The following is a 26,912-nucleotide window of genomic DNA, read 5'->3' as shown; positions in this document are numbered from 1 at the left end:
AATCATTTAAGGCAGGGAAGGAAACTGATGATATTATGAAAGTGGAAGGAAGAGGTTTGGAGATGGAGAGGAATAGAGACGCAGTTTAGGGTTAAATAAGAAGCCAATCCATAGGCATTGTTTTACCTCAGATAATTTGGGCTTCCGTAACAGTGCCATGCCTAGGTGTAGGATATCCATTTTGCAGATCACAAGTGCATCAAATACTGTATTAACACCCTGAAAGTGTAGACATACAAGGCGATAAATAAATATGCATAGAGCTATCAAATTGTCAACAGCAACTTAAACACACTGAAAGCCAGCAAAGCATAAACATGCATTTTCCCAACTGAATAACGGTGACACTTTCTCACCAGAACTGTGATACCCTGTTCCTTGCAAAGCATCGCTATTGCACAAAGCAACAAGCTGGCAAAGATCCAGTAAAAAGAGAACTCTCCTTCTGCATCATCTGAAAAAGAATCAGTGCAATAATTGGTCTTAATTTTGAAGTAGCAGTTGACACGTCTTCAAAAGTAACTACAGTACTGATAAACTACCCATCTCCAGGGCAAAAGTCAGGAGTGCAACAAAACTCCTGACAACAAAACTGAATGAGCTCAGCTCTGACACTCAAGCAGCTTGACCTCATCCAGGACAAAGCAGCTCACTTGATTGGCACCCCATCCACCACCTTTTCACATTCACTCTCTCCATCATCAATGCACAGTGACATCAATATGTACTGTGTACAAGATGCTGTCAAACAACAACTCATCATGGCTCCTTAGACAGCGCTTTCCAAACCTGTGTTCGCTACCACCTTGAAAAACAAGGGCAGCACATGCATGGAAATCCTATCTGCAAGTTCCCTTCCGAGCAACATACCATCCTGACTTGGAATATGTTGCTGCTCCTTTGTTGTGGCTGTAAGAAAATGCTGGTACTCCATTGTTAGTCTGGGACTCACTCCCTCTCCACTCTATGGGTGGACCTCCATCCCAACCATGGACTGCAGCAGTTCAATGCATTAGCTTACTTCCACCATTGTAAGGTCATTTAGGAATGGACAAGAAATTTTGGCCTAGCCAGTGACACTTGCATACCATAAACAAATTTTTTTAAAATGTATGATCATAATAAATAATCTAGCATCTTCAGAGGAATCTCAATTATCCAGGATTCGATTAACCAAATTTCGGATTATTCGAACAAGATCGCAAGGTCCCGATGCTTGGCTAACTATGTTATCCAGCATTCAATTAACTGAACAAAATACTCCCTGCCCGTGTCCTTCGGATAATCTAGGTCCCTCTGTTCATAACTCCTTTAGCAAAGTAAAGCATTGCAAAGCTGGTTTTACTCTCCAGCCAAAGTGGTTCTTCATTAATAGATATTAATATTTTCTAAAAGCCAGTATTTCCATCAAATCCCAGGAGTTTCCTGCCTGACACTAAGTTAAAATTACCATGAATATAAACTTCAATGGTATCACCATGTAAACAGATTAGCCATTGATATGTGACACACGTACTCCGGAACAGATACAATCTCTGAACAGTCGTACATACATTTTCTGAAGGCTTTACAATAGCTGATGAAGGACAATAGAAAGAACAGAGCACAGAGGAGATCTGCCCTGCCAACAATCCCAGCAACCTGGAAGACAAGAATCAAGAAAAACTAATGAGTGCTTCATTACCATTGGAAGGTAAATTTATGTAGATTACACTCTCGTCTGGCTTCCCGTCATCCACCCTCCTTTAACCAAACCTACTCCAAGGTTCTACGGCCTGTATGTAACTCACACCACTGTGCCCACTGACCAACAGTAATTTCCAGTCTGGCGATGCCTCCGATTTTAAATTCTCACCCTCGTGTTCACATTCTTAGGCCCCTCCCCACCTCTGCAACCTCCTCCACCCTTACAATCCTCTGATCTCTGAGCTCTAATTCTGGTCTCTTATGTCCTACATTTCATTTGATCCACCAATGGTGACTGTGCCTGGAGTTCGAAGCTTTTAAATTCTCGTGGCACGGTGACTCAGTGGCAAGTACTGCTGCCTCACAGCGCCAGGGACCCGGATTTGATTCCTGCCTCGAGCAACTGTCTGTGTGGAGTTTGCACATTGCCCCAGTGTCTGCGTGGGTTTCCTCCGGGTGATCCGGTTTCCTCCCACAATCCAAAGGTGTACAGGTTAGGTGAATTGACTGTGCTAAATCGCCCATAGTGTTCAGGGATGAGTAGGCTAGGAGCATTAGTTAGGGGAAATGTAGAGTAATAGGGGAATGGGTCTGGGTGGGATACTCTTTGGAGGGTCATTGTGGACTTGTTTGACCAAATGGCCTGTTTCCACACTGTAGGGATTCTAATTCTCCCTGAATCTGTCAACGTCTCCATTCACTTTTAGCCTGTTATTTAAAATCTAACTGTTGGACCAAGCTTGTCCTAACATCTCACAAAGCTCAGTGATAAAATATATCTGATAATCTTCCTGGAAAGCACCTTTGAATGTTTTACAGTGATAAAGGCATTATGTGAGAGCAAGTGGTTACTGTACTTAGAAAATTATCATCCCTACTGGATGGAGGAGAGATTTAGGCTCTCCTTTTATTTCCATAAACAATCTGCTTCCCTGAAGTGTGCATTTCTATAGCTGGACGTAACCAGCTTGCACCGAGGCCTTGATTTAAAGAAATGATACTCCATGAATTCCCACAAATTTATAAAATCCACTTTGAAATAATTTGCTTACACTCTCTGTATGTACTGGATGCACAGCAAAGAACAGTGCAGCTAGAAATGATGCTTTTGGTGCCCTATTGAGCAGCCTCCCTTTCTCATCATGTACCAGACCACCTAGAAGTACCGAGAAGACATCAAGAGTCATTACAGAGATCACACTGTGAAGTGCAATGTTGACCACGTGGAAGCCAACTGGATGCAATCCTCCAGCTATCAGGTAGTTCAACCTAAGAGAAATGAAAATATAGACAGATCCAAAAATTAACATGAGCTTAATCAGCATTCAAATTAGACACTGCTCTGTATTTTATGTAATGTTTCTACATAATTTTACATTTCTTATTTTATTCTTGCTTTACTGCATTTATATCACTTACAAACCCAACTACAGAAGTTACCACAGGAATGAGGAGTTATGCCAACATAACTTGTAAGTAGATGTGCAAATTATTTTTAGTTATATATTCATTCATTCGTTCACAGGATGTGGCTGTCGCAGGCAAAGCCAAATTTGTTGCCAATCCTTAATCGTCCTCAAGGTGTTAGTGATGACTTACCTTCTTAAACCATTACATTACATGTGGGGTAGGCATACCCATAGAGCCACTAGAAAGGGATTTCCAGCATTTGACCCAGCGTCAAGGAAGGAACAACAATATCATTACAAGTCAGGGTGGTGGGCAATAATAAGGTGTTTACTTTCCCAAGCATCTGCTGCCCTTGTTCCCCTAAATGTTATAGGTTTGAGAGATTTTAAAAAGGGTTTGCCACTTGGCATTATATAGGACTGTACTGTATATGGAGTAAGACATTGGAGCAGCATCCACATAGATCCCAGTGGACCAGCATACCCACATTGTGCTCCATGGCATAATAACATACAGAGAGGTCAAATGTGTGTCGCGTTGGGATGCATGTGAAGACCTTTAAAAATAGTGGGGTGGGACCTAGTTAAATAAATCTCAAACTCATTTCTGGCTAATACCATTTTCGCTGGTAGGGGAAAGGGGCATTGCATGAATCTCACAGCTTTAAAATAGAAAGATACTGGGTTATTTGAGAACAGTGCTGTGTATAAAAAGACATTTTTTGATGCCCCAAGCACCTGAACTCACTGTGTGTGATTCTGAATTGATAGAGGAAGACAAAGATCATATTCACACTTCAGGAGTGTTTAGGTGTTACAAAGGAAGCTATTTAAATTCCCAACCCTTTAAAGCAACAGGCCCTAGCTCTCCATTAGGGTAAATAAAACACTGGACGGTGGGTTGTTTTGATTGAGAAACCATTTGACTTAGCTTAGGAAAAGCCACTAGCACATGCTCCTACAGATTAAGTAGAAATCAATATCGATATTTCCCAATGGCTATTATTACAGCTGAGCCCATTATAAATTGTTGGTCAACTTCAAGAGCTCCCAGAAAACATTTATTTCAGCAGATGGCTGAGTTCTTATTTTGAGACACAGTTTTGGGAAGCAATTAAAAGATTATCTATGTTTGATGCAGTCATTGAATTAAAGCTTGTTTGAAGGCATTTAAACTCTTAATTAATTTAATAAAGGAGAGTGCATTTTCTGTACCAAGTTGCATTAGTGAAAACTCTCAGATTGTTTTTTTTAAATTGATGCATTTCCAGATGGCTCGCAAGGCCTGCTTGTTGTGGATACTGAGTTAATGACAACAGAAGTGGTTTGAGAGGGTTTATAGTGATGTCAGGCTTAGGGCGTGAGGACTGGGCCTACTAACTAGCCATCCTCTGTATTTTTATTGTCTGCAGCCCTCTCCATTTGCATCCATTGTTGACTCCAACCAATCCCTGCATAAGACTTGCTTGTGATGGGGAACTTTATAGAGATATGGCAAATTTCTTGCTCGAGTGGCCTATCTCAGTAGCAAAAATCTGGCCCAAGTCTTTTTATTAAAGACTTGCTAATGCTAATGTAAGGTGACAATGTATATTGGTGGAGACCATATGAAAAATCCTTGATAAGTGAGTCGAATTGACACCTCTATCTCACATATACACCATGCAAGGACTGGATTGTTCACCTTGACATAAAATTACTACCGTTACCTGAACATACAAAGAAAAATAACAGGCAAGGGGCTGTGCTGTATTACAGAACTTATAGTACGGGTGAGGGTCATTGGCCCATTGTTTTTCTCTTGGATGTCATTTAATCTATAACTAATAATTTTTTTTATCTGCCTGTGCTGCTTTAGTTGATCAATTTAGAGGCTAGTTGGTGGGTTTATTTGGTAGGCAGTGCCTGACAATCATGTCCGCAAGGATTGCAATAAAATTTTAAAATATATAATTAACCAATTGCTATCCCGAATAAACAGCAGAGTTTCCAAGGATAAACACATCAAAAATAAAAAAATAAAGCTCTCCCTAAACATTGGGGAGGGGTTGTCAGAATGGCTGGAAAGGGAAGGAGTGACATAGGAAGAAGAGGGTGAAATGGTGTAGGAATTAAGTGAGCAAGTGAAGGGTTGGTCTAGTGTGTGGCATGGGAAGATAGTACGGGACATGAAGTTAAATAATGGCTGCGGTAAAGAAACAAGGCAGAGAGTTTGCAGATGTGATGGAGGTCTTGATTAACAGTTGGAGAACCAGCGGCACCCTCACCTTGGGAAGGCCCACCACATCTGTACCTTCCAGGCACTTAACTGGGTATTAGTGGGCATTTCATGGGATCAAAGACCCCTGGAAGAAAATCCCCCTCCCTCCCATTTCCTGTTCGAGGTCAGCAGTGCTTCTGCACTCAGCAGCGCCACAGCAGAGGGAGTGGCTGCTGTTGGTATAACAGCTATCCAAAGCCTCATCTCGAGGACAGGCCCAGGCACACGCAAATGATGGCACAAAGTGAGCCACAAAGGTCAGAGGCTTGGCAGCAAAGACAATAGGTGGCTGTTAGCAAGCCTTGCTTTCCTAAAGCTGGGGAACCCCCAGCCCTAGCTCCAAGAGCCCACAAGCAACTCTGACAGGACTTACTTGTCATGCTCCCCTTATGGTAAAACTTTGTCCTACTCCTGGGATGAGATCCCTTCAATGGACATTAAATTGCACATTTGATGGTCTCAATTGGTGCTGGGATAAAAAAGGCTCTCCATGGATCAGCCCCAGCCCCTTCAGGGCAAAAGTGAAAAGATGGCGGGTTCCTAGCAGCTACCCTCCAGCCTCATTAAATGCTCCCCATCATGGCAGAGGGCACACAATTCCAAAAATTAATGACACCCTAATTACTTTGTAGCTCACTTCTATTTTAAAAAAAAATTGTAACTTCAGCGGTTCTCTAATCCTTAAAATTGTATTAGTAGCAAAAGACATATGGTAAAAGACATAAGGGCAATATGCTGTAATGAACCAAACACTACTACAACATTGGCCTTTACACAGGCCTTCAGAATAAAGGACTTCACTTGCATCCATAAGATTTTCCTTCTCTATTCCACAATCTGCATTACAACCACAGAGGTTGTGCACACAATTAGATGGCACTCCATTAGGGTGGCACAGTGGCTCAGTGGTTAGCATTGCTGTCTCTCAGCACCAGGAACCTGTATTCAATTCTACCCTGATATGACTGTCTCCCAGGTCATTTCCTCTGCCCTGAAGCTCTTCAACCATGTCTGTGGAGTTTCTCCATTCTCCCTGGGCTTCCTCTGGGTGCTCTAATTTCTTCTCACAGTCCAAATATATGCAGGTTAGGTAGATTTGCCATGCTAAATCACTCAGTGTCCGGGGATGTGTAAACTAGATGGATTAGCCACAGAATAAGCAGGTTTCCAGGGAGAGGGATAGGGATATAGACTCGATGGGCTAAATAGCCTGCTTCCAACTGTAGAGATTCTATGACACCTATCTGCACAATACTGCCAGAATTAAACCTTCACGCCTCTAGATTTGCTCAATTTTGTTTTATTTGCTGAGTTAATTATCCAAACATGTAACTATACATGGTTAGGGAATAATTTTAATGAAATCAAACCATCTTAATGATTTGCTGGCAAGTAGTAGGCTACAGTTGGTCATTAAGTGTTAATTTAATCTATTTATTGAAACTTGCTTTCTGCAAACTGAATGCCACATTTATCAAACAGTGAATGGCCTCAAATAGGATAAAATAAACGACTGTGGATCATAGAGCATTGCTATGCTTAATAATGACCTTCAATACTCTTAACCCAATACCAAAAATGTAAACAATAACTGACACTTTGTAACACGAATTTGTGCACAAGAATACATTATTTCTATCAATTTAAAGGCACAAAAAGCAAAATAAAAATCATCTTAAATGAAGTTGTGGTTGCTTGGCAGCGTGAAGATGGATACTTAATTATACCTTGTGCATGTACCATAGAAACATTACAGTATAAATATGAACCAGATTCTCACCAATAACACAGACCTACCTGAATGTAAGCACCGTAAGTGGTCGATAAGATTTATGACTCGTGTTGCTGATCAAGTTAGAACCCCAGAAGTCATGTTCCCAAAGGTTGCTAAGTGGTGTCTCTGGTCTAAGATCCTGACATGGGAAGGAAACGCCAGGAGTTAGTTGATGCAAGTTTCTCTTTCTGTCTCCAGCACAGACCCCCTTGGCCTCGCTCATCCCTCTTCTCTGTGATCTCCCGCAGTCCCACTATCCTATGCGATCCCAAAGCTACTCCAATTTTGGCCTCTTGCAAACTGACATTAATTATTCCACAATAGGTTGCTAAGGCCAGATGCTAATTCTCTCCACTTGCTTTTCTCCAAAGACACTCCTTAAGAGAGAGTGTGATGGGGGTGGGGTTCAGATTTCTTTCCTTTAAGCTTGTTAATAAACCAGTTGTATGTTTTTGACAATCCAGTAAAGACACGTTAAACATCTCAACTACTAGACCAACAATGTAACCAATCAATACTATCACCCTATAGCTATTAGAATTGGATGTTCCAATTGGCTGCTATTAAAACCAGGTTTTACAAGCGAAATGCACTAACTGATTGCAAAAGCCTCTCTCTCAATTACATTATTGTATCTATGTAATTATATGGTAAGTAGAGCACAGAAACAGGCCATTTGCTCCAACCAGTTTATGCTAGTATATACCGTTTTTGCAAGCCTCCTCCAGCTCAGCCTACACAGGGGAACCACGAAAAGCATGCTGCGTTGTGGCTCCGGACAGGGTTTGGGGAGTCTGCAATTCCTTCCACAATGCTACACCCACCTTCCTGCCAGATTTCCACAGCCTGCATAGATCAGTAGTGAGGGAAAGTGCAGCAACATGAAGAGAAGACAACCATTTAAGTGTCTTTTTATCTTTTTCTATCTCATGCATTTATCCACTTCCCATTCAAATGTATCTCATGCCGTTCACGTGGTAATGAGTGCTCCAGCATTACCCGAGGTTTCAGGACATTTCCTTTGAGTTCCCTACTTGATGACTATTGATGGCCCTAGTTTCACTCTTCATCGCAAGAGGATACATTCTCTCTTCATCCATTTTATCAAAACCTTTCAGAATTTTAAAGACCTGTTAGGCCACCTCTCAGTTGTCCACATTTGATATAAAAGAGATACTCGGTCAGTTCATCTTCTCATGATAAGTATAAACTCACATTTCAAATATCACCCATGTAAAATTGTTTTTCAACTATTCCAGTATTCCCTTTCTTTTTGTACTGTACAGAATACACAAACTGTGATGCAACCAATGTCCAATACCCAATACAATCATAGCATAACGTCTCAGCAGAGTAGAAGCACGTAAACTATGAACATCAACAGCACTTTACATAAAACACTTTCATTTTTCAATGAAAATCCAGCAATAATTATTTTGCAGTCCACACCTGGACTTTTAAATGCAAAACCACATACCTTGTTGTTGATGATAGCTTCTGAATCATCAAAGACAAACTCTCCATCATAACTAATGCCAAAACACAGAATAGCTAATGCACCAATAATAGCCCTTGCCCAATACTGAGGGAGCTGTGGCACTGGTAAAGTATTGTCCAAACTCCATGCAGACTGCAACATCATGCTAAACCTTGCACCATTTCCAAGACGCTGGCATTCTGCTATCCATAACCTAGGAAAGGAAGCACAAGATCAGTTTGAACATATTGGAACACTTCATGAATTTGTTAGGCAAAGATCGTGAGCTACATGCAATGCTTTAACAGAGGTACACATACAATGGATGTATGGTTGCTGACGCTTATTATCCTTAAGGTTTTGAGACATTGAATCAGTTAACCATTACATCACCTTCCACTGGAACCATTTAAGTGTCAACTGGAAAAACGAAAAGCCTATTTTACATTTTGGCAAACGAAAACAGAAGCTGCTGAAGAAATTCAACAAGTCTGCCGCCAGCGATGGAGAGAAGACAAAGGTGGGTCACTGGTTTTGAAACTTTAACCGTTTTCTCACCACAAATACTGCCAGATCTGTCGAGTTTCTCCTTCAATTTCTGTTTTTGACTGTCTCAGATCTCCAGCATCTCAGTTCTGTTTTATTCTAGCATTTTTTTAAGCTGACTGAATCATTACCATCTGTGAGTTAACTGTCTTCTCTGATAAACTCTAATGTGTTAATAATTGATAAAGGAAAATATTCAACGTAAATAAAACAATTTTATGTTGAAATTATCCTCAGATTATTTTGCATGCAGGAATGCCCTGGAAATTAATCTACAATACTTGGAATGTCCAGGATAATCCTGTAATGTTCGCAACTCCCATGAGCAGTCTTACAGAGTCATACAGCTTGGAAACACACCCTTTTTGTCAAACCAGTCCACGTCGACCATCCTCCCAAATTAATCTTGTCCCACCTGCCAGCATTTGGCCCATACTCCTCCAAACATTTCCTATTCATGTATTTAGCCAAGTGTTATGGACTAGACCAGACCACTCAAAACATTCTTAAACAGGCAACCCAAATCATAACTTAGCAATTTGTTTCGGTTAAGCGTACAGTGAAAATTACCCGGAGTACATTAGCTCAGTTGACTACCAGGTTTTAAAATAGACAAAAGTTTATTCACAAAATTACACAATGAAACACAGAACAGAATAAAGAACCCCTACAGAACTCAATCTATCCAAACTAGACTTAAGTATGCTGTTCCAAATATACACAATAGTCCCAATAAGCAATCCTCCTAAAAAAAAGTAAAAATGGATCAAATGTTTACAGGTTGAAGTTAGAAAGGCAGAAGAGAGAGAGAGGGTTTAGCAGCCTGTTTCCACACAGCTGAACTCCTAACTGGTTGTGGACTGAACTGCTCAGCTAGAGGGCTGACCACTCCCCTTTCATTATACAGGTCACTTCTAAAACATGACCACTTTGGACTGAAGTCTCATCTGTTTACATATAAATAAATGGCCTCTCAACATCCTTTTTCATCTCTGTACTAAACTAGTCACCTCTGAGCTGGGAGGTTTTATCAGCCCTCTGAAAAAAGTCAAGGACAATGTATTCTTGAGAGAAGGAACAGCTTTTAGAAATAAGGGACCAGCTTTGTGACACAACAATGTCTCATATCCCCTCATTATCTTCCTAATTTTCCCACTTAATAAGCCCCTACACTGTCTTTACTCTTGAACAAATTCATTTGATCCGAGTTGTCTTTATCTAACATATATTCTCTATTCTTGACTAGAACTTCGATATCTTTATTCATCCATCGTTCCCTAATCTTACCAGCCATACCTTTCACTCTTATTCTAGGCCAGACCAGACCCCCTCAAAACATTTCAAGAAAGTAGCCCGGACCCTAACTTTGCTAGCCGTTTAAAGCAGGCGTAAAGTGGATATTCCAGGAGAGATACAGCTGGCCCAAACTCTTAGTTCTAAACAAAACAGAATTTATTTGCAAGATTACCAAACAAAACTCAAACAAAAGAGAACAGAATATAGAATAATTTAACCCATCCAAAAACCCAACAGATTATCCCAACTTAATGATGCTGTTCCAAATTCCTGCAACAACCCTCATAAGGACACCTTGGCAAAAAAGGAAAAATCCAACAGAGGGTCTTACAGGAGAGATATCGGAGAGAGGGAGGATCAGCCTGAACCTGCTTCTTTGGGTCCAGTAGCTTCACAACTGACTGACTGGCTAAAACCAAACCAAGCCAAAATTAGAGGAAAGCTGAGCTGGGAGAACTCCCCTTGCATTGAACAAATATTTTCTCTTAAAACTTGAAAGCATTCTCAAGGAGTTCAACACAGACTTTTTGGAATTGCTGCTTTTATGACCTCTCTTAAAAAAAAAACCCCAAGGACAACCTAACCTTGTTAAAGGAGCAGCATCATCACAACTCTAACAGGAACATGGCGACTCTGACCTCTTGCTTATTTCACGTTTGAAAGCCTTCGACTTGACAATCATCTCCTTTACCTGCAAACAGTCTTGGCTGTCAGGTTCTGCTAGTATGAATGAATTCCAAACTCCAAATATCTGGGATAGCACACTCGTGAAAAATGTAAGTTTGTTAAGGGTAATCATCACCCATGGAGCTTCACTTCAATGAACAACCATGCTCAGAAGAGGCAATAGACGAGGACAGAAAGTGTGTTTTGGATGAATAAGCCATTCAGCCATTCCCTGAGTTTGTTAATAATCTGTACCTTAATTCCATCCACCCATCTTGGTTTCCCAACCTTTAGCTCTATTACCCATCAACAATCAGTCTTAGAATGTGAAAAAGGTTTGCCACTGACAGGTTAAGGAATAATAAATGCTCTCAGTTTGTAGACACTTTCACCTGTTATGACCTACTGGGGTAGCATGCTGTAAATAAAGCTACAATATTTCTATTTTAAAATGTTAAACTTTTTTTTCCCAGTTGCATTCAATATCCCTATTTACCTGACTTTCAGACCAAGGTTGATAGAAAGGGCAGACCAGGTTTGTGCTCTAAACAAGAATTATTACTTATGATAACAAATTTGACCACAGCTCTTGACCTAAACCACTGGTATAGAACAACGTGACTTGCTAAAACTCAAATCTTCTATAAACTTTACCTGACACACACATACACAGATAAACAATAGATTAGCAGAAATACATTAAAATTGTAAAGTAAGTTCAGTGGCCTTTACTTCCAATTCCAATTTAGCAATTCAAAATTCAAAACTTACACTAGCTGGTAAAGGTTTCTTCAAGACTGAATGAAGTTTGTACAGCAGAGAACAGGTAGTTAGCGAGTTTTGAGAATATTTGTAGCTCAGGTTGAGGTTTTGGATGTAGGTTTGCTCGCTGAGCTGGAAACAAAATGAACCTTCCAGATCATCAAGCAAACCTACATCCAGAGAACAGGTAGCTTCTGCTGGGGCAAACAACTGCACACCCTTCTGTATCTTTCGCCCTCTCTCTAACTTGTTTCCAGTTCCAACCAGCTCAGTTAGCTGAGAACCAATCAACATTATGTGTAAACAATTAGTTGGCTCTTCTTGAGCATCTACACATTGCAAGAATTTGTAGCCACAAAGAAAAAGTTCACAATAGGCACGAGACAGCTTGACAAATCTGTTTTCAAAAATGGTTGTACCTTTGCAGGCCACTGTTTTCAAAAACACAAAAAGTCTTACACTTCTGAGAGACAAAAAATTGGGTTGCTCAAATCCCACTCTAGCGTTTGAGCACAAAAATCAAAGCAGATACTATTGGTGCAGCACTAAGGGATTGCTGCAATGCCAGAAGTCATTGTTTGGGTGAGAAGTTTAAACCAGGGTGCTCTTCTCCCTCTTAATGAGTGTAAAGGATCCCATGGCATTATTCAAAAAGAAGGCTCTTTTCTGCAGCATTCTTCAAGTCAACATAATCAAATACAGATCATTTTGTCAGAACCATATTAGTGTTTTTGTTATTGTGTTGTGTGCAAACTTACTGCCACATTTCTAAAATTGCAATAGTGACTGTACGTCAGAGTATTTCATTGGCACTTTGGGACTTCTTGAAGTGATGAAAGAGGCTATAGAAATTCAAAACTTTAGCTTATGGCTGAATTTCCACATCTTTTCACTGGAATTAACTAATTTCAATTTGGAAATAACTTTATTAAATGAAAAACGACTCTTTAAATTGGAAATAATCCCACTTACTTTTGGAAATTATGTTTAAATTGAAAATAGCCGCTTTTAGTTTAGAAATAAACTCTTGGAATTGAAAATAATTCCTTTTAATCTCTAAGCAAACCTACACAAAACTTTTATTTTAGGCCTGTTTAAGAAATCACTTCTGATCCTCAACCTACAGAACGGGAAAAAAAATTCTCTTTCAGCTTGTTATTTTAATTTTATTTAGGTTTTATTTTTTACCTCCCAGGGAAGGTTGTCCACAGGCCTCTGAATCGGCTATCCTCATAGCGGAACCGAAGGCCTATCTCAGAACTAGCGGTGAGTGGGTGGGACACGTTTCTTTGTCGGACTCACTTCCGGTGTGGTTAAGGAGGGCGGTTGCGCCTGCGCCTGCGCCAAATCTGTGTCCTGGAAACCTGAGCTGTCAATCAAAACTTCACACCCACCCAGCAGGGTTGCAGACGCTCAAAAATGGTGCAATCTTTTGCAGAGAGCTTTGGAAAGTCAAAACGAAACATGAACGCGTAAAGGGAAAGAGATAAAAGTTATACATGTAAAACGTCTTTTTTTTTTTGCATATTCCATGAGGTAGTGTCAACTTTTAACAAATTTTACATTAATTTATTGTGTGCAGCCCAAGCCTTCATGGCACCAACAAACCTCACTAGTATACAGCACCTTTAGCAAAACAATTCGCTGAGCATTGATTATACATTAAGAAATATTAGGGCAAACAACATAAAGTATGGTCATAGAGGGAAGGTTTTAGAAAGTATCTTAAAGAAAGAGATTGAGAGAGAATTCCAAAACTTAAGGCCTTAGCAGCTAAAGGCAAAGATATTTGTGGTAGAATGAAGTCAAGAATGTTAACAGTTGAATTTTTAAATCTTAAAAATGTATGGCATTTGGGTTTTCAATAAACTATCACTTCCTCATTTTGCACCTCAGCAGTTTCTAGCCCACAAACCAACTGGTTGAAATCAAGTCTCAACAAAAGTAAAATGCTGGAAATCTAGGATGACATTAAATGCTAGAAATGATCTGTAACACCTGTATAGAATGGAACAGTGTATTAGGCTAATGCTCTTTCAGTTAGAAGCTCGACCACATTAGAATAGTCAATTTTGAAAATCATGATGTGGAGGTGCCGGTGTTGGACTGGGGTGGACAAAGATAAAAATCACTTTACACCAGATTATAGTCCAACAAGTTTATTTGGAAGTACTAGCTTTTGGAGCACTGCTGCCTGATACATTTTATTTTGTTCAAAAAACATGCAATCTGTAGGCAGTCAATGGAGGCAGTCAATCTCTGTAACATTTTATAAATTCCTACTTTGGAAATAGAACCAGTCTGGCTCAAGATTGGGATACAGACAGAGGAGAAAGTGAGGTCTGCAGATGCTGGAGATCAGAGCTGGAAATGTGTTGCTGGAAAAGCGCAGCAGGTCAGGCAGCATCCAGGGAACAGGAGAAACGACGTTTCGGGCATAAGCCCTTCTTCAGGAAGGATACAGACAGACTCTAACCTCACACCTTTAACACATTGTCTGAGCTGAGATGTCATCTTTCTCTTTAAAACCTTAAGTTATCTCGAAAATGTGACTTGAAAGAAGTTCTGGGATTTACGTATTAATGAACCGAAGCCTGCAACCCATTCTAAAAGATGAAAGACTTAACAGCAATCTAGGTTTGTTCAATATATCGTATCGGTTGCATATATGACAATGTGATCTTTTGCTATAAATTCTGTGTCTTATGATCCTGCAACCTGATGAAGGAGCAGTGCTCTGAAAGCTAATACTTCCAAATAAACCTGTTGGACTATAACCTGGTGTGTGATTTTTCATTCTGAAAGTGACAAGTATATAGATGAGGATTTCAGAGGCAAATCAGCAGCTTTGGGGTGAAATCAACTAGGCGGAGGTGGATACTGCAGATGCTGGAGATTAGAGTCAAGATTAGAGTGCTGCTGGAAAAGCACAGCAGGTCAGGCAGCATCCGAGGAGCAGGAATATCAACGTTTCAGGCAGAAGCCCATCATTAGGAATGAGAAGTGAAGTCAGGCGATGTTAAAGAGGTGGAAAAAAGTGTTTGTAGTGAAGGTATGGATCATAGAGTCACAAATATTTGAGGCAATTCAGTCCATTGTGTCTGCATTGACTACCATTTTCATGCTATTTCCTCATAACTCTGCACATTGTTTCATCTTAAATAATACCTCCTTGAATGCATTGATTGAACTTGCCTCGTCTCACAACCAGTCAGCCATGTCAGACCCTAAGCAATTATTGTGTGATTTTTTTCTCATTTGCATTTGCTGTTTCACAAAGCACGTTAGTACTGTGCCCTTTGGTTTCCCAGTCTTTCATGAGCATGATAATTTCTTCATACCTACTCCATCTGTATACCTCATGGTTCTTAAAACTTCTATCAAATCTTCTCTTCACCTTATCGCTTCCAAGAAAAATGGTCCCAACTCCTCCAATCTTTCGTAATAACCAAAGCGTCCCATCTCTAGAAGCATATTTGTAAGCATATCACTATCTGGTTGGAAGCCTATCTGAGGTTCATGCATAATCCAAGGTTGTGAACAATCAGATTGAACTGCAAGGCAGAGGAATGGAGTCATTGCAAAGGAATGGAGTTTGTGTCGGGGTAGACGACAATGATTTCAATCTTCCTAATGTATAACGAGGCAATTCCATTGATTCAATACTGGATAATTTAGGAACAGTGGGGTAATTGAGATAAGCGATGGTGAGATAGAACTGGCTTCTCTTTTTGTATGAGCAGCAACAGTCCTCTTGCTTTAGAAAGGAGGATAACCTGGGTACCTGAAACCTAGGTAAAACAATCGCTGATGTCTGGAGGAATGACAGCCCTGTAGGAAGAAAGTCAATGATGTTTTTCACTCTGCTATTGCAAGTGCCATCATTTTCTCACTGATACCTCACACTCAGTCTGTCTCCACTATTGTACCCACTTCCTATCAAGGCTCATGGTCTTTCATTCTCAACATTGCCTGCAATCGTCCTCACTCACCCTGACCTGCAAAACCGCTAACTCTGCACGCTCTTTGTGCTGCTTACTGAGTCACGAAAGAGGTCCCCACCTGCACCAAGAGTAATATCCGTGCTCCAACATTCATCTTCTGTAACCCACCAATCTCTAATTCCAAGATGCAAACAGACCAGAAGAGGGCAGAAAGAGTCAAGATGGATGGTGGGCTACCTGATATTCAGCTGTCACCCCTTATGTGGAGAGCATCCTGAATTGGTCTGCCCCCACGTTGCTGACTAACCATATCCAGGTATCTGAGGCTGACCTTGACTTACTGGTGCTGGGATTACCTGTGCATTGTTCTTGGCTTGATTGAGGCCTGCTGACGGCTATGACAAACTTTCTGACTTTGTGTCTGTCTGAACGTCATAGCAAGATATCAGTAATTTGAGCTTGTTTTCTCTGGCTGAGGAACCAAAAGGCACAAAGACAAGGCACTGCAAGGGAGGGATGCTATGAGCGTGCAGACAGGTTTCGGAGTGTGTGAGCGCAATGGCAGCGAGTGAAGAGCCCGGAGATGCAGCCTAAAGTCAGGAGCTGGGAGCATGTCCCTAAGCACAAAGTGTCCTTGCTGCAACATTAAAAGGCTGAGATGCAGCAATAAAGTGAGGTAGCTTCCTGTAAGTGGATCAGAGATGTGCCACAAGTGTCCTTAGAGACGGGCACATGTCCAATGTCAATACCTGTGGGCATGGGATGGGCATGTGGCTGTGGCCATGGAGTATGTCCTGAGACATTGGTTGCCAGTATCTAACAAGGAGGTCTTTGGAGCAAGCGCCAAGGTCAATTCGCAGGGTACCCAATCCGATTTCTGTGTCAAATTTTCTCAAGGTCTGGTTTGTAGGGTGGGTTAGGGGAGATCATAACTGAAATGCTAATGAGATGAGTTGAGCCATCAGCGAGGAATCTAACAAGCTTTAGTTGCCATCAATTGGCATCTTGCTATTGTCCAGCAAGAATCTCACCACCCTGCTGAGAGAAACATAGGTGGGACAAGATGAAGTTGATGTCCAAATGGGCCTCATCAAGCAAATCTCCTGGTTCTGCCACACATCTTGCCATACCCCACTATGCTCATGTCCCAATAAACTTACACCCAATACTTGAGTTGAAACTGAACCACTGTTTTATACAAGTTTGTCATAACCTCTTTGTTTTGAACTCTGTTGCCATTTAATAAAGTGTCAGATTTTGTGTACTTTATTAACCACCTTCAATGATTTGTGTGGATATTCTTCTGATCCAACATCTTTAACTGGAGGAAATTACTGTTGCTCTACAAACAGTGTATTAACGATTTGCATTCTTTATTTAACAACTGCAAAATACTGCCAGTAACGAAAAGTCTGACTAAAAGACAACAGACGATGCTGGGGATGCTCAGCAATTCTGGCAGCGTCTGTGGACCTGGAAAGGAGACTTCACATTTCAGGTTGCATCAGAATGCTCAAAACCTTTAATTAAAGGTCCTTTCCCTTTGACTGTGATTTGCAGTCAGGAGTTTGCAAGCGTCTGCATTGTGAAATAAATGCATTGTGATAAAAACAAAGCCTCACAAACCTGGTATGAAACGTATGAAGTGTGAAATTTCGGACAGTTTGTTTTATTTTTTGCATTGCGTTTGTTCCACAATGCAGACGTTTGTAAACTGCTGACAGCAGATCACAGTGACATAAGACTTGCCATGAAATGCCAAGTGTCTGCAAATGAATGAGAATGCAAACTGCAACTTGCACCTTGTAGGGGAATGATTAATTAAGTAGACAACAATCCAGTCTTTGGTATGTCAAGTCCTCGGTAGTATAGTGGTCAGTATCCCCGCCTGTCACGCGGGAGACCGGGGTTCAATTCCCCGCCGGGGAGGATTCAGCAATTTTTTTTTACCAATCCGACAGCTCGGTGCATTTATATTCACAGACACTTTCCCACTTTCTCTATGTTATGCATTTCTCCACTTTGCTTTCTCCCCCGTTTTTCATTTTAATGCAGCCGTTTGCAAAGATCATGAACTTTTAAATGGACTTTTTTTTTTACCCTTGTCTTATCAATCACACGTGAACATGCACCAAAACAGAAGGGTCACTCGACCCCCAAACGTCAACTCTGATTTCTTAGAGACTACCAGAGATGCTGAGATTTTCGGGCAATTTTTTTGCTTTTTGCACATGTTCAAGAAAAGCCCCTTTAAAAGTTGATGATGTGCTTGTGGAGGAGGTGCAGGCTGATATGAGGGTAACATCCCTGCAGCGTTTAATTTAAAGACGGGGTAAATGTCTGAAGAGACGGGTAAAGAGTGCAATGTGGTGCACAGCATTCATCATTTTACAGTCGATTACTTTGCAAATGATCAGTAGATCCACCTTGCTTTTAATTAGCAGCGTGTTGTATGGTCGAGCATTGCAAACTTGAACTTTAGCGTGCTTGCTTAAAGTTAAGTGGACTATAACCTGGTGTTGTGTGATTTTTAATTTTGTCCACCCCACTCCAACGCCGGCCCCTCCACATCATGTTTAAAACAAAGTAGCAGCAGTACTTTAACGGGAAGAGACCAAACCCAAAACATTGAAACAAAAACCTTTCACAGTCCACAGAGTGGTTTTATTTCCAAGTAACCACGAGGAGGTAGCACTGTGCAAATCCTCCTTGCAAATTCCCAGTGCAAGGTCAGAGAAATAAACACTTGAATGAGGATGATGTGCAGTCATTATCCAGCACTTTGTTACTGGAACGAAAGAATACAAAGCGGAAGGAAAATGCCGCATTTTCTGTGTTTTTTTTTTCACCTAAATCTTGAGCATTACTTTGCATTTCAGCCAGACCTTTTCGGAATTCTTCTCAATTCACTCTGCACCTTTTGTGCATACTCAAACAAACGGGATGATTATAAATCTTTTTTTTTCCCCCGAAAGAAAGATTCATGAAAAGATTTACAAGCCTAACTCGGGGGGGAGGTTGTAACTGTTGCTTTCACAGCTCGAACATCCGCCGAGCAGACTAGCGGGAAAAGGAATTTGCGAGGATTACTGGAAATGTTTTAAAATGTTGGTGGAGATGTTGCAATAAGCAGTGGACCCTGTATTGCATTGAAAATGTGCGGTGGCCATGGATCATGGTACAAAAATAATCCTCCCCGGCGGGGAATTGAACCCCGGTCTCCCGCGTGACAGGCGGGGATACTGACCACTATACTACCGAGGACTTGATACACTCGCTTAAAGCTATTCTTCATGAGAATAACCTGAACTTTCAGTCTATGTCAGCATTGGTGTTATTATGAAGTCATTCAGCATGAAAACAGAGCCTTTGGCTCAACTTGTCCATACCAGCCAGGTTTCCTAATCTGAACTAGTCCCATTTGTCTGCATTTGCTCCAAATGTCTTTAAACATTTCATGTCCATGTCCTGGTCCCAATGTCTTTTAGTTGTAATTGTCTGCACCTCTCCAACTCCTCTGGCAGCTCATTCCATCCCCTCTTTTGGAAAAGGTTGCCGCCCCCAGGTTCATTTTAAATCGTTCCCCTCTCACCTTAAATTTATGCACTCCCCTACCCTGAGGGAAAAGACCTTGGCTATTGACCTTATCTATGCCCCTCCTGATTCTATGAATTTGTATCAGGTCACACCACAACCTTCAATGCTCCAGTTGACAATGCCCCAGCCTCTATTTAGTACTCAAACCTTTCAGTCTTGAGCTGTAACATAATGTCCCAACTCCTGTACTCAATACTCCTTGCGCTCCTTGCACTTAATTTCATAGCAGCTCTGAGAAAAGACAAACATCTATTCATTTATAAATGCAGATAATCTCTGAACAGGTTGTTTAAGAAAAAAGGCAATTCAATATACAGTAATTACCCTTGGGAAGATGATGGTGAGACACCAGCGGAGTGGACTTGATGGGCCAAATGGCCTTACTTCCACTCCTATGTCTTATGGTCCTATGGTCTTTTTGTCCTTGAGGGTCCTTCTAGGTACACCCACAATGCTGTTAAGGAGAGAGGATTTTAATCCTGTGACAGTGAAGGAATGGCAATATACTTCCACTAATGTCTACCCTCAAACCACAGAATACTTACACAACAAAAGAAAAGCATGCAGTTTGTTTTGTCTGTTCCACCTCTCTTTAAGAACAGCTTTTGACTGCTTTTCACTGTAGCCCTGCATATTTATTTTCTGTTTTCTGGTCAGATAGCTACGCACTTTAAAAGTCACAGCTGAATGTCCTTCCAAGATCATCTCCAGCAGGAGTTTGCAGATCCCAGTCACTCTCTGCAAAAAAAAAGGATTTGAGCTCAAGTTCTGTACACTATTGTCAATCACTTTAAATCTGCGCCCTCTCTTCTCAATATTTCTGCCACTGAGAACTGTTTATCTCAATTTACTCTGTGCCATAACCAAACCAATTCTTAATTAATCATCCCTGGGGAGAAGAAACTCCAATGTCATCAATCTTGAAGGGCAACTTGTCGCTGCTGGTATGCTCATGCTGATGATGTCCTTGTCCTTCTATGTGATAAGGATGTGAGAGTGAAAGTGAGCTCAAAGGAAGTTTGACAAGTTCATTTTACAAATAGTTCACACAACTGTCCCTGTGGCAGAGAGAGTGAATGTTGAAGGTGGTGGGTGCCCCTGGATGTTGTTGAGCTACTTGAACGTCACTGGAACTGTTTCCATCTGGGCATATGGTAACTTATGCATTATAGATAATGAGCTGAAAAATGTGTTGCTGGAAAAGTGCAGCAGGTCAGGCAGCATCCAAGGAGCAGAAGAATCGACGTTTCGGGCATAAGCCCTTCTTCAGGCCCTTCCAGCAACACATTTTCAGCTCTGATCTCCAGCATCTGCAGTCCTCACTTTCTCCATTATAGATAATGGACAAACTTGTGGGAACCAGACGCTGAGATACTCATTGTAGAATTCTTAGCTTCCAACCAATTATTTTCAGACACAGTATTTACCATATCAAGGATGCTATATAAATGCAGACCATTGTCATTCTTGTCCTAGGCAGGACTAGTGCAGGAATGACTGTTCAACATCATTTCATGTGCCTCAGCGGTGGCAGGTGACCCGTTCATCCACAGGCTTCATAAATTCTGAATTAGAAGGAATATTGATTTAAGGTAAAGGGCAAGTGTTTTACGGGGTTTTGGGAAATTTCTTTTTCACCCAATAAGGGTATCTGGAGCTCACACCCCGAAAGGGTAATAAAACATTTAAAAGTATTTTAACATATTTACGTGAACACTTGAAGAACCACAACAGACAAGGTGACAAGCTAAGGGTTAGAAAATTGAATAATTGATTATTGCAGTATCAATTGTTGATGACTAGCACAGATAAGAAGGGACGAAGGACCTTGTCCCATGCTTTGAAACATTAAATCTGCTGTGATTCTGAATATAATTGAAAACAATCATGTAACATTTCTTGTCATGATCTGTTTACCTGCAGAAACAGCCGTAAAGCACTCATTTTAATTAAAGGAATCCTTCAAATATTTTAATTCTTTTAAGTTATTTAGAAACCAATGATACTTAAGATGGATTACAGTTTAAGAATGAACACGAGGAGCAACTCCTTACAACATATGTTTTGCTCACGACTCTGGGGTGGTGTTCCTGCTGTGAGTTAGATGGGTTGGTTTGTAATCCCTGAATTGAGTTTTGAGTTGCTCATATAAGGTGATATTCCTGATGCAGAACCGAGAGAGAGCTACACTGTCAGTGATGATGTCTTCCAGATGAGACATTCAATCAAGGCTACATCTGTCTCACAGTTGGATATTTAAAAAAGGTCCTCTGGCACAATTTGGAAGATGATCAGTGCCCAGTGCCAGTTTATCTCTCAACCACCATCTATTAACCAGGTTTTTTGGTCATTTAGATTAGTGTTACTTGTGAGATCTTGCTGTGCTTATGTTGGCTGCCACAGTTCCGACGTCAAAAGTACATTATTAGCTGTAAATCTGTTTGTAACAGGCTGTGAAAGACGCTACAGAATTTCAAGGATTTCTCTGTTTTCACTCCTTCAGTTTAATGTTAACACTAAAGCTGTGAGTAGCACCAATGGCAGTGAGTGTGGCTGTAGAATCCCTCATTGTGAACGAAGTATTGAAAATACATTGAAGCACTTTAGAGTGAACCATAGTCTATAGAGAAACATTTTATCTCTATTGCATCTTACTAATATCCAATTTGAAATGTTTTGCCCTTGGGCTGTATCCCCGACATGAAATGTATTGCGTAAATAATGAAGATCATTACACTCATACACTCTCATAGCCTGCTGCATGAAGACCAGTGGAATTTTTTGAAAATTCTTCAATATTCAAATCAAAATGTGTTTCTAAAAATATACTTTTAGAAAAGAACACAGTTGGAATGAATGTGATCCTCAGATTGCTGTCAAGGTCATTGCCAGTTGAATGAATTTTGCTCCAGAGTTGGTGATTGATCCATCTCCACACCACACAGGAAGATTTCTGAGACCCCCATGGACTACAAATGTGATGTGTAGGACAAGGAGGTGGTGATCTGTCTCATTAATGTGAACCAGGCTTTACAGAATATCATCCACCCACATGATGGATGTGCTGGGCTTTGGGAAGTGAATCTGCAACTGTCTCCAACTGCTCTATGCAAATGTTTGTAGGACATAAGACCATCAGATGTAGGAGCAGAAGTTAGACCATTCAGCCCATCGAGTCTGCTCCGCCATTCAATCATGGCTGCTATGTTTCTTAACCCCATTCTCCCGCTTTCTCCCTGTAACCCTTGATCCCTCGAAAAATCAAGAACCTATCTATCTCTGTCTTAAATCCACTCAATTATCTGGCCTCCATAGCCTTCTGTGGCAATGAATTCCATAGATTCACCACTCTCTGGCTGAAGAAGTTTCTCCTTAGTTCCGTTCTAAAAGGTCTTCCTTTTACTCTATGCCTGTGCCCTCAGATCCTCATCTCTGCTATTAATGGAAACATTTTCCTAACATCCACTCTGTCCAGGCCATTCAGTACTCTGTAAGTTTCAGTTAGATCCCCCCTCATCCTTCTAAACTCCATCAAGTATAGACCCAGAATCCTCAAACGTTCCTCATAAGTTAAGCTTTTCATTCCTGGGACCATTCTCGTGACCCTCCTCTGAAAATCTTCAAGACAGTGCCACTATTTGCTATGCAGTCCCAATGAGGCTAGGGGTGACAGTACAACTATAACCCCCATGTCCCCATCCAGGATGTGTTCGGTTCCTAACCGGGTACACCAACAGGTTGAAAATTGCATCGACTCTAAGGGTGTCTTTGGGATTTGGGCCAGCAAATAGCAGGTCAAGGTAACTCTGAAGGTGAACGATGAAGTAATGACCCTTTACCATTCTTCCAGCTTCGCTATTGGGAGTGTTATCCTGATCAACACAAGGCAACCTAAAGACTGACATTCCTTTTGCAAATCTGATCACATGGTAGCCAACTGCAGCACCATCTTCTGCAAGAATCACAAGCAGGAAGGCCACCTGAAGAAAAAGAAGACTAAGTGCTACCATCTGCTCGGTGGGCCAGACCACCTTTGCATGAGCTAACTGAAATGTTGCCTCAGTTACACACAGGCAACAGAACAAAAGGAAGGGCATATTCAATTAACTTAACTACCATGATGAAATGCTGCAACACTTCTCCCTCCACCAAACAAAAGGAGTCAAAGAAGGTCTGACCAGAGGATGGGAAAGTCTGAGGCAGCAGATTTCCCAATACTCTTGAACCTCCCATGCCTCAGCACTTGGATTCTATGGAGGAGGAACCGACAACAGAACAATTGGGGGAATAGCAACAGACAAAGAAATCCAAAGAGATGAAGAGGTCAGGGAAGGTCCTAATCATATCTCTAAACATAAGCAAAAGACCACACCATTCCAATATTGATAAGAAGGAACAGTTGGTCTTAGGGTGAGGGAGGTGATAAACGAGTGGTATTATCAGTTGACTATTAATCCAGTGACCCAGATAATGTTCTGTGCACCCATTTAGAGCTGGACATGAAATATTGCCATGTCCTGGGACTGAATTTAAAGAAAAGGTCTCAGGTAATACCTTCAGAATAGGCTGTAGAGCTGGAGGAAGAGAAACCTGAGCCTCAAATCATTGTAGACAGTGAAGAGGCCAGTGCCCCTCAGCTTGGAATGCCAGGAGCAGCAATACCCTTGAAGGGGTACAAGATGCGGGGCGTGGAGGGGCAGGGAGTTCTCCCCAGGGAACAGTCCAAACACTGCCACTTGCATGAACCCGCCAATGCCACCTGGGCTGGACAATTCTAACCCAACAGACCAGGATGGTTTTCTGAAAGGTGAAGCAATCACTATAGAGATAAAGGAGTGTACCTACTGTATGGAACTGCAAAAGATCAAATCATAGAATCCTTATGCTGTGGAAAGAGCCCATTTAGCTCAACAAGTTCACACCAGTCCTCTGCAGAACATCCCACCCAGACTCAGCCCACTACCCTGCATTTACCATGGCTAATCCACCTAACCTGCACATCCCTGGACCAGACCCAGTGGAATCCCACGCAGACAAGGAGAGAACATGCAAACTCCAAACTGACAGTCACCCAAGGCTGGAATCAAACCTCAGCCTATGGTACTGTGATGTAGCAGTGTTAACACTGAGCCACCGGGTGGCATACTTTCTAAAATGGATATTAAGATTACTCCCATTGATATGCATGGTATTAAGTCTACACTGCAATATGTTTCAACCTTGTATTACCTGGTCAAGGTTAGAACCGATATGCTGTTTCTGCACGAGTGTGTGATAGAGTGCCTCAGCTTTTACAGGCAATAGTGGTCCCATGGGCCATCAGTCTAATTGGGAGGAAATTACTCATGTTCCTCTGTGTGGTCCAAGCAATCACAGTCAGATCCATTAAATTCAAGCAGGTGAGCTTCTCTAACCACTGCGTCCTACTGGCTGACCGACAACTATACAAAGACAAGAAGGGATGGCAGAGGGGACATGGAAACTCAACATCAGTGTGCTGACCCCACCAAACACTGAGGAACTCAAAAGGGATTTCAAAGGTTAGAGAACCATGAAGCCCCTATTTGAGTCTCCGGGATTCGGGTGGAAAGCAATCAAAGTGAACAAGACATTCTTTATCTTCAAAGGTCTTCAGAAGGTGAGAGAGGAACAGAGGGAAATGCATTATCTCCAGAAAAGCTTGCAGACCCTAATCTAACTGCAATTGAAGTGAAACAATGTCAAGAAGCATCTGCAAGATGTAAAGAACCCACAAGCCTCACAGTTTGTCTCAGAAGCTGTTAAGATCATCTTCTGGTCCAGAGTTCACGCCTTGAAGCAGGATGAGATGTGCTTGCATTTTTTCTTCCATGCAGGAGTGTGAGGGCCACACTGCTCTGCAGACCATGAACATAGTGCTGAGTTTGAGGTCTCAGACTCTTCTTCTCGGATGTACAAAGGCCGCAGGTACAAAGAAACTGTGCAGGACAGTGGTGAGAGCACATCTGGAGTACTGGGTGCCGTTTTGGGATCTTTATTTGAAAAAAGTATATAATTGCACTAGAAGCAGCTTAGAGGAACTTTACTCAACTCATTCCTGTAACTTACCTAATAAAGAATGGCTAAACTCATTGGGGTTTAGAACAACGAAAATGGTGGTAGCCAGGTGTATTGTGAGAGAATATTTCCTATTGTAGCAGGGCATAAGGTCATGGTACACAGTTTAAAAGCAGAGGCATCACTTTTAAGAAAGAGGTGAGGAGAATTTTTTTTTTACTTTGTGGGAGTCATTTAATCTGTGAAATACCTTTCCTGAGCAAACAGTGGAAGCGGAATCATTGAATTTGTTCAAGGCAGATTAGATAGATTCTTGATAAATAACAGAGTCAATTGTTGTTGGGGGCCAGTGCTAGGAAAGAAAAGTGGGCAGCATGGTGGCACAGTGGTTAGCACTGCTGCCTCACAGTGCTAGAGACCCGGGTTCAATTCCCACCTCAGGCGACTGACTGTGTGGAGTTTGCACGTTCTCCCCGAGTCTGCGTGGGTTTCCCCCGGGTGCTCCGGTTTCCTCCCACAGTCCAAAGATGTGCAGGCCAGGTGAAATGGCCATGCTAAATTGCCCCTAGTGTTAGGTTAGGGGTATGGGTGGGTTGCGCTTTGGCGGGTCGGTGTGGACTTGTTGGCCTGAAGGGCCTGTTTCCACACTGTAACTAATCTAAAAGTGAAGTTTTGACCACAGTCAAACCAGCCATGGTTTTATTGAATAGTGGGGCAGGCTTGAAGGGCCAAATGGCCTCCTCCTGCTTAGGCCTTTTGTTCCTGTGCAGAGAAAATATGTTTCTGGCATATTCTTGAAATTCATTTACTATGTATAGACAGTTCTGACCACTGGTGTGCCCGAAGGATCAGTGCTGGGTCCACTGCTTTTTGTCAATTATGTAAATAATTTGAATGAGAATATGGGAAGAACAATGAGTAAGTTTGCAGTTGATATCAAAATTAGTCATGACTTGGAGGAGCCGGTGTTGGATTGGGGTGGACAAAGTTAAAAGTCACACAACACCAGGTTAAAGTCCAACAGGTTTATTTGGAAGCACGAGTTTCCAAATAAACCTGTTGGATGGTAACCTGGTGTTGTGTGACTTTTAACCAAAATTGGTAGTGCAGCTGACAGCGAAGAAGGTTACCTCAGAGTACAATGTGACCTTGATCAGATGGGCCAATGGGCCTTGGAATGGCAGATGGAGTTTAATTTAGATAGATGTGAGGTATTACATTTCGGTAACGCAAACCAGGGCAGGATTTATACACTTAATGGTAAGGTTGTGTGGAATATTGCTGAACAAAGAGCCCTTGAGGTGCAGATTCATAGTTCCTTGAAAGTGGGATCACAGGTAGACAGGGTGGTGAAGAAGGTCAGTACATTAAGTATAGGAATTGGGATGTCATGTTGCGGCTGTACAGGGAATTGGTTAGGCCCCTTATGGAATACTGAGTTCAGTTCTGGTCTCCCTGC

The 26,912-nt window shown here is 41.5% G+C and overlaps 1 protein-coding gene and 2 non-coding genes across 3 annotated transcripts in view; 1 reads left to right on the top strand and 2 right to left on the bottom strand.

Annotated features, from left to right (window-relative positions):
• Positions 1 to 13,145, bottom strand: part of tmtc4 (transmembrane O-mannosyltransferase targeting cadherins 4) — a 45,311-nt gene extending 32,166 nt beyond the window's left edge. The window contains exons 1-7 of the mRNA XM_043691280.1: positions 13,065 to 13,145; positions 8,607 to 8,820; positions 7,153 to 7,268; positions 2,739 to 2,955; positions 1,554 to 1,641; positions 357 to 454; positions 127 to 219 (exon numbers count right to left, since the gene is read on the bottom strand). Coding sequence (XP_043547215.1) covers positions 127 to 219; positions 357 to 454; positions 1,554 to 1,641; positions 2,739 to 2,955; positions 7,153 to 7,268; positions 8,607 to 8,771 — 777 coding nt within the window. The 5' untranslated portion in view covers positions 8,772 to 8,820; positions 13,065 to 13,145. The remainder of the gene's footprint in view (positions 1 to 126; positions 220 to 356; positions 455 to 1,553; positions 1,642 to 2,738; positions 2,956 to 7,152; positions 7,269 to 8,606; positions 8,821 to 13,064) is intronic.
• Positions 13,146 to 17,677: 4,532 nt separating this feature from the next.
• Positions 17,678 to 17,749, top strand: trnad-guc. Its single transcript has one exon. It is a non-coding gene; the product is annotated as a tRNA-Asp (tRNA).
• Positions 17,750 to 19,012: 1,263 nt separating this feature from the next.
• trnad-guc lies at positions 19,013 to 19,084 on the bottom strand. The gene has a single exon. It is a non-coding gene; the product is annotated as a tRNA-Asp (tRNA).
• Between the last annotated feature and the right edge of the window lie 7,828 nt (positions 19,085 to 26,912).

Source organism: Chiloscyllium plagiosum, chromosome 6 (genome assembly GCF_004010195.1).
Source record: "Chiloscyllium plagiosum isolate BGI_BamShark_2017 chromosome 6, ASM401019v2, whole genome shotgun sequence".
NCBI lineage: Eukaryota > Metazoa > Chordata > Chondrichthyes > Orectolobiformes > Hemiscylliidae > Chiloscyllium > Chiloscyllium plagiosum.
Note: the sequence above shows the minus strand (reverse complement) of the source record. Positions and strands in the feature narration are given on the sequence as shown.